Raw genomic sequence first — 13,003 nt, 5'->3', positions numbered from 1 at the left:
AAAATCCTAAACTTAATTTTTAAAATTTTATCTGACAGCTATCACCCCACATGGATAAGAAAAAAAACCATTCTTTTACTTTGGAACCTGTGATCATGAACTGCTCTTACTCCAAAGTAACCCTTTCTGGGAGAGACTTTCAAAAACAAGCCGTGGTGCCCACGCCCTTGCGATTTTATGTGCGTGGAAAGGGAGTCAGACATCTCCAGGATTATAAAGTATCTGACGAGCCCACGCAGGACGCACGACAGGAGAGAGGCGGAGGGGACTGAATGACCAGCCTGGGTCCCGGCCGAGCACAGGGCAGGGAGGAGGGCGTCCAGGCGGGGGCAGGCTCCTGAGCAGCTGCTGGAGGGGAGGGCGGCTGGTGGCCGCAGTTGGTGGCCGCCGCAGGAGTCCCCTCCCACTTCCCGCACGGTACCCACAGCCTGCTGTCCTCACAGATTAACGGGGAGTGAAATGGGAAGCCCGTCAGTGAGCGCGCTGCCTGGGGCCCCAGGGTCCTAGCTGTCTGGCTGCCCTCGGTACAGCCTTGCCCAGAGGTACCCGCTCAGTCACTTCCCACTTGCTGTTCACCTGGGATGGCCTCGTGTGCAGTTAAGACCACGCTGACGATGGGCTTCTTCACTCCAGAAACCTGCCCGGCCTCCTTTCCCGAGGAGAGCTTCTGGACTTTCTCTGTTCTCTGCGTCCGCGGTCTCCTCGGGGCCTTTTCTCGATCTTCTTCCTTAAACTTCTTTTCCAGTTCAAGGTCAGATTCGTTACCTGAAGAGGAAACACCAAGATGGATAAAACACCCTTTCCTAGCAGGGACAGAACCCTTCTAGGGGATGTGAGGGGATGTGTGTGTGTGACGTGCACATTGGTCCTCTGTATGAGCAAGCCATGACATCCCTTCAGATGTCACCCTTGGTTCCTCAGCCTGCCAGCAAGTCAATAAATACTCACTGCACCCCCACTGCAGGCCACTGTCTAGGCTGGGGATGCCCCTCATCTTGTTTGCACGAACCCCACCAGGCTTCAGAGTCACTGACAAAGAACACTGGGGAAAAGTCACGATTGCCAAGCTCTACAGCCTGAGAAGGGACCCGTTACTCATCCTGCAGTCAGCGGGAGCCTTCCGTGTGCCAGGCGTGGCGGACACAGACTTGTAAGGCCCAGTCTCAGACCCAGCCCCGGAGCCCTGTGCTCCGGTGGGAGAGACAGACAGGCAAACAGGTACAGGCAGGGACGGGCCTCCGCACACCGACGTGAGAAAGGGTTCGGGACAACTCCAGGAGGCATGGTACAGTCTAGGAGAGAGGTCAGAGAAGACTTTCTAAGGAGGCAACCCTTCCATTAAATATAAAAAACAAGCCCTGGTTGGTGTGGCTCAGTGGACTGAGTGTCGGCCTGTGAACCAAAGGGTCGCTGGTTTAATTCCCAGTCAGGGCACAGGCCTGGGTTGTGGGCCGGGTCCCCAGTTGGGGCGTGTAAGAGGCAACCACACACTGATGTTTCTCTTCCTTTCTTTCTCCTTCCCTTCCCCTCCCTCTAAAAATAAATAAATACAATCTTAAAACCAAAAAGAACAGAGTGCTCACTTATAAAAAGAAATATATACATATATAACAAGTGTTTGTAGCAACAGGCAATACCAAAGGTGTACAGGACAAAAGACAAGCTGTGGTAAAGATGGCGGCATTGCATTCAAAGGAAAGGCAGCAGGGACAAGGAGAAACCATCAGCCAAGCTCCCCATACGGCTCCCTTCACAGAGAAGCAAGGAGGCAGAAATAAAACCAGGAAGTCGGGCGGGGCCCCGTGATCAGTTCTAGCCAGCGAGCTACATGGGCAGAAACCATGGATCCCACACCGCTAGCGGGCGGAAGACGGGGTCGGCTTAGACCACTGCCCGGAAAGCCCCGGGGTTCCGATCACCTGCGTGGCGCAGAGGTAACAGGAGGGCGGACGGGCAGCACAGGGAAGCGCTGTGAGCATCACAACAGGCCCACGGAGACGAGCGAGGTGCTGCACTACCGTCCCGACGGCGCGTTTTCAAACACCACTCCCTCGGGACATTCCCATGGGTGCAGCCATCATCTCGTCAGCTGCCTTGCTGACACAGAGACAGCAGAGGACACGCGAGATAAAACCTTAACGTAAACACCTTGTGTTCTTCAAGAAGGATTTCACAAGAGTGAGAGCACCTTTTGCAACTTTCTCTGCATAAATGACCCCAGAAATAACGAGCTTGGAAAGGTTCAGAAGTCGCTTTTATAACCCCGACACTCCGATTTCTGTAGGCTGCAAAACACCAGCCGGGGCACGGAATGGCATAAACAAAGCTGCTTTCCTGGTCTCTTTTCCTATTTGAATGCAGAATAAAATAAACGCTGACTACATATCAGAAGTGTTATTTTACCCCGCCATGGTTCGGTGCAGAGAAGAAGTCTGTTTTGTTTTCCTCTAGTTGTTTTAACAAGCTGAAGAGTCAAGGTTAATTGTTTGAAATGTCACTACGCTGCTCTTTGGGGAGCCGCATTAAAACAATCACGCAAGGATTTCCCGAAGCGCAATGCTGTGCGGGGCACCCCGAGAAACCTGGAGCGATGGCACGGACGCCGACCTCAAGGCTGCGGGGCAGAAGGCCCTTTCCACACACGGGAGAGGCCAGAGCGTCCCTCTTTCCGTCTGGTGTTTGTTCAAATCCATTTAGTCACTCAGATCAATGGAACACAAGGCCATTTTCTACCGCTTGTTACTAGAGGAAGCTGATAATCTTATTGCAAGGACTGTGCCTGCTGCCATGGCTGAAGACACTGCCTTACTAATCACAGAGTAGAGAACAAACATCGGGACCGCACAGAGGGCACCTTCCGCGGCTTACAAGGTTAGAGAAGAAGCTGAGGGGTGCCCCAGCAGTCACGTAATCTACATCCACGATGCGGGAACCCGCCTGGCTATATGACGCCAACAGGGTGGAGTGGCGCTGCCCCTAGGGAGAAACTGGGGGGCTGTGGGACGGAGCCCCAACCCTACCGCAAATGATCAGCACGGGGCACCCTGACTCCCTCAGTTCTAAACTTATGAAACTGGGTCTGCAAAGGGGGTTTTCTATGCCCATCTTAAAGGCTCACATATTGTGGGATTCAGTTAATATTTTTGAAAAGGCAAACTTTCAGAACTGAGAGAAGACTGGTGGTTGCCAGGGACGGGGGCAGGGGCGGGGTGGGGGCGCTGTGAAGCAGGAGCGCCAGGGAGACCTCTGGTGATGGGGCCCTCCTGGCCCTGACGGCAGTGGTGGCTGCATGAACCCACACGGCCTCTCCGGCGACGCCCTGGGGTTGGCCCTGTGCTCTAGCTCTGTGAGATGCAACCACTGGGGAAGTGGGGGACCGTGGGCACGAGGCCTCGCTCTATGGACTTCGCAGCGTCCCGAGAACCCATCACTGTTTTACTTTTTAAGGGGTTTCTTAGGGTTTGAACCGGGCTGTTATTATTTTCTCTGTGGGCCCTACGATTTGAAATATTTTATCTACCTAACGGCATGTATGAAGATAAATCCTTTGCCCATATGTATTGATCAAATGTATATCCGTTTTAGCTCATTAAGGCAGAGACTCTAGCCCCTCTGCAGGCCCACATCACCTACTAAGATCCCCTGTGACCTGGACTCTGTGGCCATCAACCACCAGATGACACGTTCAATTCAAAGGCTACACCGGGCCACAGGCCACGAGCGAGCATTCTGAAACAGGCGCTTTACCCCGAGAGGTGAGCTGTGTATGAACACGTGCTCTTTCCAAGCAGCCCCGGAGCCAGGACAAGCTGCTCCAAGGCCGGCTTACAGGACGGCGGCCCGGCCGCGCCGGGGAGTGGGTACCTGCGTCCCCCTCGTCCTCGCCCAGGTTCAGCACGATGATGCAGATGTGCTTCCGCAGCTGGCGCATGTTGGAGAACTTCCGGGCGCACTTGGCGCACTCCAGGCGGCTGGGGGCCGGGCTGCGGGCCTCCTCCGGGGCGGGCGGGCAGGCCTCGCTCGGCCCCACGGCACTTCCTGCCGGCTCCTCCTCGGCGCCCGGCTTCTTGGTGGACCCCTTGGGCCGGCCCCTCTTCCTCTTCAGGACCGAGAGCTCTGCAAAGGAAAGAGAGCGCACGATGGGGTCACACGCGCGACAGCACCGGCACGCACGCCACTCCCACGCGTGGGAGTAGGTTTGGCGTCACGTTTTATTAGAACGAGTTAGAGGCCGCTCCAGAAGTTAACAGCCGCAAGCAATACCTTTCATGCTGGTGTATTTGCATCTGTGCTGACATGCAGGGTGGGGCCAACCAAGGTTTACAGTTGTTCGTATGGGAAATAATGATTAATAAATAACAGCATAAGAATAAACTCTGCTTTGTGGAGGCACAACTGCAGCCCCGCATCATCGGTTCTGTAACGTTGTGACTTAAATCACTTTGGCGGGACCCAGGCACATGCTGCTTCAGCAAAGTGGGTGCCCAGGTCTCAGACACCACTCAGGACTTCTCTGCAGAGGGTTCCCGGAGGCTGCATTACACAACCAGTCAAATGATCTCAAGGCATCATAATTATCACAGCCAAGTGGTTCTGATAAAAAAAAAGAAAAAATCATTCTAATCTAAAACCGCAAATTATAGGACTAAAGACAATAACAATGGTTTTCAACTCTCTTGGCGACCGAATGGTTTCAATGTCCTGATCAGGGCTGCTTCAGAGCAAGTTTCAGGTCATCTGACCACTTCTATTGCTTCTTCCTGAGCATTTGTTCCTGAGGCGCCCGTCTCCAGCATGAGGGTGGGAATGAAGAGGGGGGAGCGGGGGCCGGGAGCCCCGTGCTGGCGTGGGGCGGTAGAGTGGCGGGGTCCTAGGCTGGGTGACGGGAGCGAGGCTGAGCGGGGAGCGGGCACCGGCCTGGGCGCGGCACTGCAGCGGTCCTCGTGTGCGTGGGCGTCAGGGCAGAGGGCAGGGCCGCAGGTCTCGCACCGCCTTGGGGGAACGAACGGTCACCTGCAGGAGTCGGGTGCCGTCCAGGACCCCCCTGCTCTCTCCACGGCTGCGGCTCTGCACAGCACAGCGTCAGCCACACCGCCCCCTGTACCTCTGTGAAAACCCCCACGCGGTCGCTCTTGCTCCCAAGTCAGCCGGGGCGGCCCCAGGACGGCTCTGGAGCGGAGTCCGCAGGGCGGGAGCAGCAGGACAGTCTGGGCTCTGGCTGCGGGCGCAGCCCCGGGCACGGGACCCCAAGAACTCAGGGGGGCTGCGCCGTCTCCGAACGCCAAGCCAGCTCTGGCCTCTGTACTTCCGTCTTCCTTCTTTAAGATTTTATTTATTTAATTTTAGAGAGGGGGAAGGGAGAGCAGATTAAAGGCTATAAAATGAACCAGAGGATTTAGGAACCTTCGTGTTATACAGGAAGACCAAAATAAGAAATCAATTACTATTCAGTTAAAGGTTTAATTAAACCATTTCGAGTATCTCTCAACCTAAAATGAATTGTGAAGGTTAAACCTGAACAGGAATCATTAGAGACAAACTAAGTCTTTTCAAGACTCAAATTTTATGGACTTGCACAAAGGAAGAAAAAAAAAGAACTTGGAATTCTTAATAAAAGATGTTTGAAGACATTTTCTCATGGTAATAGTCTGATTTATTAAAGACTTAAGAAATGCTTTTTTTAAGTTAAATGAATGACATAGGCAACTAATCTTTGTACATACAAGTCAACAAAAGGAAATGTATTCAAGAATGCAAGTCAAAAGGAAATTAGCTAATAAGGAAAATAAGTTATAAAAGTAGCTCAATGGTAAGAACTTGATTTTACCCAGAGGTCCAAAAGGACACGCAGGTAGTAGAGGCCAAAGGGACCCCAGTCCCACCCTCTCGCCCACGAGCCAGGTGACCGCGGGCGCAGGCCCTCCTCATTTCATCGTGCTACGCTGCACTGCGCCCCACAGACGCTGCGCGTTTTATAGTCTGAAGGCAAGACTCTTCGCCAGCAAAAAGCTCGCTTTATTTGCAAGTGACTTAACGGTGATCATCTAGAACCAAACCAGCAATATCTTCCAGGTGTGCCTGTGTGTTGCTTTAACTCCTCTGGTCTCTGAGTCACATACTCCTCAATTATAAAATCTGGACATCAGAGTGGAATTAGAGGACCCGAACAACAGTATTAACCAACAAAACCTAACAGACAGAGAACGTGCCACCCAACAGCAGCGGAACACAGAGTCTTCCCAAGTAGACACAGAACAGTCCTCCGGAGAGCCTATATATGTATTAGGCCATAAATCACATCGCAATAAATTTAGAAGGACTGAGAGCATTCAAAGTATGTGGACTAAAATTAAAAATTACAGAAAGAAATCTGAAAAATCTACAACGGAATGAAAATTCATAAATGTCCCCTCCTAAATAATAAACGGTCAAAGAAGAAGTCGCAAGGGAAATGACAGAACACGTGACTGCGATGAACGAAACAGAAGCGCAACACACCAAAGCCCACAGGGCGCAGCGAAAGCAGCGCTTGGAGGACAACTTATAGCCACAAGTGGCTCCGTTAAACAAAGAAGGTCTCAAACCAACAGCCTACCCTTCCGACTTAATAAACTGGAAAAACAGAAGTAAACTAAACACAAAGCAAGCAGAAGGGCAAAGATAATAAAGATTAGAGTGGAAAAGATGAAATAGAGAGAAAACAAACGAGAAAATCAACAATGGTGGCAAACCTTTAGCTAAACTCAGCAAGAAAAAGAGATTAAGATTCAATTGCTAAAATTAAGAATGAAAGACAGGATATTACTATTGACCTTACAAAAGTCCAAAAAAAAAAAAAAAATCTAAGTTAATACGATGAACAATTGTATGTCAACGAATTAGGTAAATTTGATGAAATAAAGGATTTCCTGGAAAAACACAAACTACTGAACCTAACTCAAGAAGAAATAGAGAAAATATGGATATCCTTATGACAAGCAAATAGATTGAATTAGAAGTCAAAAACCTTCCCACCAAAAATAAAAAGCCTGACTAAATGGCTTCGCTGGTAAATTCTATCAAACATATAAGAAGAATTAACACCACCACTTCAAAATTCTTGCAAAAATGGAAGAGGAGGGAACACTGCCCAACTCTAACCGATTCTAAAATGGGACAAAGACTCCAGAGAGAAGACCCCAGACCAATGTCTGTGAATGTAACTGTCTTCACCAAAACACCAGCAAACCAAATCCAGCAGCATATTAAAAGGATTGCACAGTATGACCACGTAGGACTGATCACAGGAATGCAAGGGTAATTCAACATATGAAATTCCATCCATGTAATACACCATATTAATCAAATGAAGGGAAAAAACCCACATGATCATCTCCAGACACAGAAAAGACATTTGACAACACCTAACACCCTTTTCATGATAAAAAACAGTCAGCAAACTAAGAAGGGCACTTTCTTAATCTGATAAAGTGTATTTAAAACAGATGCCACAGATAACATCACCCCTAACAGTGAAAGGCTGGATGTTTTCTCCCCATGATCAGGAACAAACCAGGACGTCTGCTCATATCACTTCTATTAAATACCATACTAGAGTTTCTAGCCATGGCAACTCGGCAAGAAAATCAAATAAAAGGCATCCAGGTTGGGAAGGAAAAAGTAAGACTACCTCTAGTTGCAGACGACAAGATCTTACAGATTCCTAAAGAATCTACTAAAAACCATTAGTTCTAAGAAACAAGTTCGGCAAGGCTGCAGGATACATGATCTATATATGAATAACAGTTGTATGTATTAACTAGCAGTGAACAATCTAAAATAAAAACAACCAACTTATTTCCTTTTACAGTAGCATCAAGGCAAATAAAATACTTAGAAATAAAATAACTGAGGAGGTATAAGACTTGTACACAGAAAAGTACAAAATGTTGTAAAGGAAATTCAAGAGCTGCATGAAGAAAGACATGCCATGTTCCTGGACTGGAAGGCTCAGAACTAAGACAGCATGGCCCCCAAACTGACCTACAGGTTCAACACAGTCTTTATCAAATTCGAACCGTTCTAGCTGAAGACACACACAGATCCTAAAAATCATATAAAAGAGAAGAGATGCTGAACAGTGAAAACAATCTTGAAAAAGATCAGAGTCGGAGGACAGAGAAGATCAGAGTTAGGACGCAGGTCCCCATTTCAGAATTTACTACTGGCATGAGGACAGACACACAGACTAGTGGACGAGAACGAAGAAGCCAGACTTACACCCACACCTCTAAGGGCAATGGTTTTTGACAAGGATGTAAAGACGACCCAGAGAGGAACGTGGGGGGACAGAGACGGGCTTTCCTCGCTTTACAGCGCTTCACCCTTCCCAGCAAGGTGCTACCACTTCTGCAGTCGGAAAAAAGGAAGTGCAAAGGAGTGATGAGCCTGCTCTGACGTGTTTACTTGCGGAGCCTGGTGCAGGAGAAGTGCCAAGTGCCCTGGGCAGTGAAGGGAGCTAGACACCTGGGGGTCCACCTGAGGGCAAGCCCTGGGGTCCCCAGGTCCCATTCAGCTATTAACGGGGCCCACAGTGCCAGACCAGGAGAAGGAACGGGGTCCCCTGTGAATCCACACCTCCAAAGGCACTGCAGAGACAGGAAGAGCGTTTCTGCTCCTCAGAAGGGTTCCCAGGTCTCAAAAGTTTGGGGTGCTCTGGCCTGGGTGAGGGGGAGCCACTGAAGCTTCCTGAGTGATGGGTGAAAGGCCGCACGGAATGCGTCCTCTGGGAGGCAGAGGGGCAGCAAAGCCACAGGAAAGAAAACAAACAACACCACAGGGGTGGTTCAATCAGCCTAGGGACAGACCCTGGGTCGGGCTCCACGTGGCACCTGGGACCAGAGAGCGCAGCAGCCCGAACGCCTTCCTCGGCTGTTCCTGACAAGCGACAGAGAGGCACTGGGGCAATGAGAGTGGCCCCAGGAAGGATGGGACTGAGATGCGTTGGCGGGACTGCAGGAGCCCAGACAGGTGCTCCTGCCCCACCCAGGCCGAGGGCCAAGCTCCTAGCGGCCACCTCAAGCGAATGAGTCCGGAACAGGCACGGTGAGCCAGGCTAAGACACCTCCGAGGGGCTTCCTGGGCAGAGCGACGGCCACTGGCTGTGGACTGATGCCAGGGGGGGAGGCGGGGATGAGCACGCGAGGCTGGTCTTGGGAGAGCCACAGAGAGGGCGTGTCCCAGGAGGAAGGCCAGGCTCAGATCAAAGTCCTGTGTGCCCCCTGTCACGAACAGCAGTAAGGAGCGACGGTGGAAGTCAGACAGGTGGACCTTATAAAACACCAACACGCGCAACTCCATGTGGAAGTCTATCTGCCTATTGCCATTTATTATTTATAAACGCAGTGAAAAATTCATATTATCTTATCTTTTATTCATATTTCATTTTAGTAGAAAGAAAATCTTAATAAGCAGAGCTGAATAAAAAGAGAATTAAAAGCTCTGTAACAAGCTTTCCCAGAGTTCCTTTCATGTTAATCCTTCCGACTTCTGTTTGCCGTATGAATTTTACAGAAGAGATTATCCACTTTCCCGAGTTTACAAATTCAACTCCGGAGGCAGATACACAAACACCTGACGTTCTTGACTAAAGCTTTGATGCCTCCATCGGCTTGGCTACACTCTCTGGAAAGCCAAGACGTCAGAGGATCAGTAGGCAGTGGCTGCAGGGCCACCAAAGCTCCTCTATGAGGTCAGGAAGGGTGCGCCTAACTTACCCCAGAGAATAAGCTGGCGAGCTCCGAGGCCCCTGGCCCTAGGGGATTCTTTAAGAAATCTATTTATTGACAAATAAAAATGGTATATATTTAGCTCGTATAATGTGATTTTCAAGATGTCCCAGATGATTTCATATACGTACATACTATGAAATACTTCCCGCAATCAAGTTCATCAGCACGTCCATCACCTCACATCGTAACCATTTCCTTGGTGTGTGCTGAAAACACTCAAGATCTACTCTCTCAGCAAACCTCAGGCACAAAAAGACGCAGTGCTATTCCCTACAATCACTGTGCTTGTCCATCTGACCCCCCAGATCTAATGTGAACATCTGTACACCTTGACCAACACCTCCCCATTCCCCTACTGCCTGGCAACCAATGTTCTTTCCTCTGGTTCTGTGAAATTTGCTATTTTAGATTCCATATGTAAGGGAGACCACGCAGGGTCTGTCTTCCTGTGTCTGGCTTACTTCACGTAACGTAACATCCTCCAGATCCATCCCTGCTGCAGATGGCAGGGGGGCCCAGTTTCCTGTGGCTGAATAATTGTCGTGTGTGTGTGTGACGTTTTCCAGCTCCATTCATCTGCCCATTGACACTCTGGTGTTTCCATATCTTGTCTGTGGTGGATGACAGTGCAATGAACAAGGGAGGGCAGGTATTTTTAGAGACTGATTTCACTTCCTTTGGATATATATGCCCAGGAGAGGAATTGCTGGGTCATATGAGAGCTCTGTTTTTAATTTAAGGAATTAAGAAATTAAATTCCATAGTGGTTACACCAATTTACACTCCCTCAACAGTGGCCAAGGGTCCCCTCTTCCCCACACCCTCTCCATCACGGCAGGTCCTGTCGCTTCGCTGACAGCCATTCGAACAGCTGCAAAGTGGCCCTCCCATGCAGTACTGATCTTCGTCTCCCTAACGAGCAGCAGTCCTACTGAGCACCTGTTCACATACCTGTCGGCCACTGGGACATCATCTCTGGGAAACGTCTATTCAGGTCTCTGCCTGTTTTCTAATCGAGTCATTTGGTGGATTCTTGGTGCCTGACATAGACCTTTGCTCCCCACTGCCCCCAAAGCAGCAAGAATCAAACGGGAGCTCTCAGATAAGACGTAATTATGAGCCACTGCCCAGGTCGCCCCTGCTTTCTCAGTGCAGAGAGGACAGATCTGCCCGCAGGCCCAGGGCGGGCTCAGGAGGGAACAGGCCCCCCACTGATATCAGTCGATGGTGAGAGGGTACAAAGACTACTGTCCTCCTCGTTTGCCGCGACTAACCGCAGGCGTGGACTCTTCATTTTTCAGCTTATGCGGCTAAGAGCAAGCCGAGCAACTGCTAACATCTGACCATCTTCATGCTCCATCAGACGTATTTGTCTGAGCATGCTGGGAATGGCCAGAGACTCGTTAACCAACACGTTTTCTGTCGGGAGTCTGTCCTTGTTCACTGTGTCAGACAGATGAGCAATAAGCCATCCTGTTTATTAGAAATGCATCTGGATATTCCCAGGAAAGAGCAGCTGGAGTATTGGTGTGGCTCATGAACCCCGCAAGGGGGCAGCCTCTGCCACAGACAGGGCTTCCGCACAGGAGACCGGCTGTTGTCTCTCACCGCGTACAAGTCGGTGCGCAGGGTCTCCCTGCTAGCTCCCGTCTGCATCGGCGGCTGCTCCTCCTGTACCGGATATGCTCTTCGTCCGTGGGGACCCAGTGACACTGCCTGGCCGCGTCCTCCAGTCCGTTCACCTGCTGCATCTGATGCCCTTCAGGTGAGACGTCTGGGCACTGCACACGCACAGATGTGCCTCACTCCGCACGCTGATTGTGACCGTGAAGGACACTGTGCAAGTCGAAGCTTTTTGCAATAGGAATCCTTGCTCCAAGTGTAAGTACTCAGTTCAGAAATGCTATTTTTAAGAATATATATATACACACACACTTACTGGTCATGTATTTTATAAGAACAACTTCCCTTTACTGCCTTCTCGGTGCCAGGCGCTGCAGCGATTTCCTTTGACTTAATCCGCACGGCCCGCCCGGCGACAGGAATATCTGTCTTTACTTAGCTAAGCAACGCGAGGCTTAGGGGAGTAACATCACTGGCTTCAGGCACTGCACAGCGGGTGCGGAGCTGGGTTAAAGCCCCGCTGCTCTGACAACAAGCTCGTGCTTCTGCACCCGCTGGGTGAAGCCGGCCCCCTGCACTCACTCAGCCGCTCAGCCCCTCAGGCCTTCGCCAGCCCCCAGCCAGGCCACGGAGAAGCGCCGGCAGGGACAGGCAAGGCCGACCACCTCATCTGAGCAGGCCTGCAGCTAGGCGGCTGTCATGGCTTCTGGGGTGGCTCTCTGGACTTTCCAGATACCTGTGCCCACCCCACAAACACCCAAGACACTAGGCAGAAACCTAGAATCAGTGTATTGAGAGCCAGCCAGCGTCATCAGCAATCAGGGATGCTGGTCCGTGGCGGCAGCTCCCACCCGGCACCCCGGCCCCTTACCATCTCCCGCTTTGCTGGGGTTGGGGGGTTCAGGCGTGCTCAGGGGCCTCAGGGGGATGATGATCTCGTCAACGTTAACCCCTTCTTCTGTGTGCTTCTCAGACACGTGGGAGAGCAGTTCCGACTGACTCGGTGAGAAAAGGTTGCAGCATTTACACATGAAGATAGCTGGGTTTTCTGCAAGAAAAAGAAAATGTTATTATGTTTTCTCTTTTTCAAAGAAACAGTGGTCACTTCCAACCACCTAGGAAGAATACTGGAGGTTGCCCGTGTGAGCAATGGCTAGCCTCCCACTGATTAAGTCTCTCCCGTGGACGCCTGCCCAGCCAGGACGCTCACTCCTAACCTCCGGCGGCTCCTGTTGCCAGGAGAGTCTTTCTTCAGTTTTTCCGAACCTCAGTCCTCTGGATCAAGTCTACTGTGGACCGCCCTGCTACCCAAACCTGCTCCACAGCCTAGATCCCAGTAACGGCAAGGCAACACAGAAAATGGATATGGAACTTAAAAAATTACATCCAACCTTCAAATGAGTAACTGCACTGCCGGCAATCAAGCGTTCTAGCTCTGCTCTCCCAAATTAGCTGTAAGAAAAAACGATCAAAATCACATTTCTCAAGAGCCAAGACACCTTTTCACCGGCTGGCACAGAAACTAAGACCAAGAAGAGGAATCTGTCACTTTCCTAAGCCACTTAATTCCTATTTAAAGCATTATCATTGTTCACAAATATTTACTGACA

The 13,003-nt window shown here is 50.5% G+C and overlaps 1 protein-coding gene across 1 annotated transcript in view; it reads right to left on the bottom strand.

Annotated features, from left to right (window-relative positions):
* Positions 1 to 12,484, bottom strand: part of ZFAT (zinc finger and AT-hook domain containing) — an 86,536-nt gene extending 74,052 nt beyond the window's left edge. Inside the window, exons 1-3 of the mRNA XM_090283332.1 lie at positions 12,265 to 12,484; positions 3,865 to 4,116; positions 577 to 765 (exon numbers count right to left, since the gene is read on the bottom strand). Coding sequence (XP_090139458.1) covers positions 577 to 765; positions 3,865 to 4,116; positions 12,265 to 12,424 — 601 coding nt within the window. The 5' untranslated portion in view covers positions 12,425 to 12,484. The remainder of the gene's footprint in view (positions 1 to 576; positions 766 to 3,864; positions 4,117 to 12,264) is intronic.
* Between the last annotated feature and the right edge of the window lie 519 nt (positions 12,485 to 13,003).

Source organism: Furipterus horrens, unplaced genomic scaffold (assembly GCF_987537825.1).
Source record: "Furipterus horrens unplaced genomic scaffold, mFurHor1.1.pri manual_scaffold_7, whole genome shotgun sequence".
Classification (NCBI taxonomy): domain Eukaryota; kingdom Metazoa; phylum Chordata; class Mammalia; order Chiroptera; family Furipteridae; genus Furipterus; species Furipterus horrens.
This window is presented reverse-complemented; position numbering and strand designations above follow the sequence as displayed.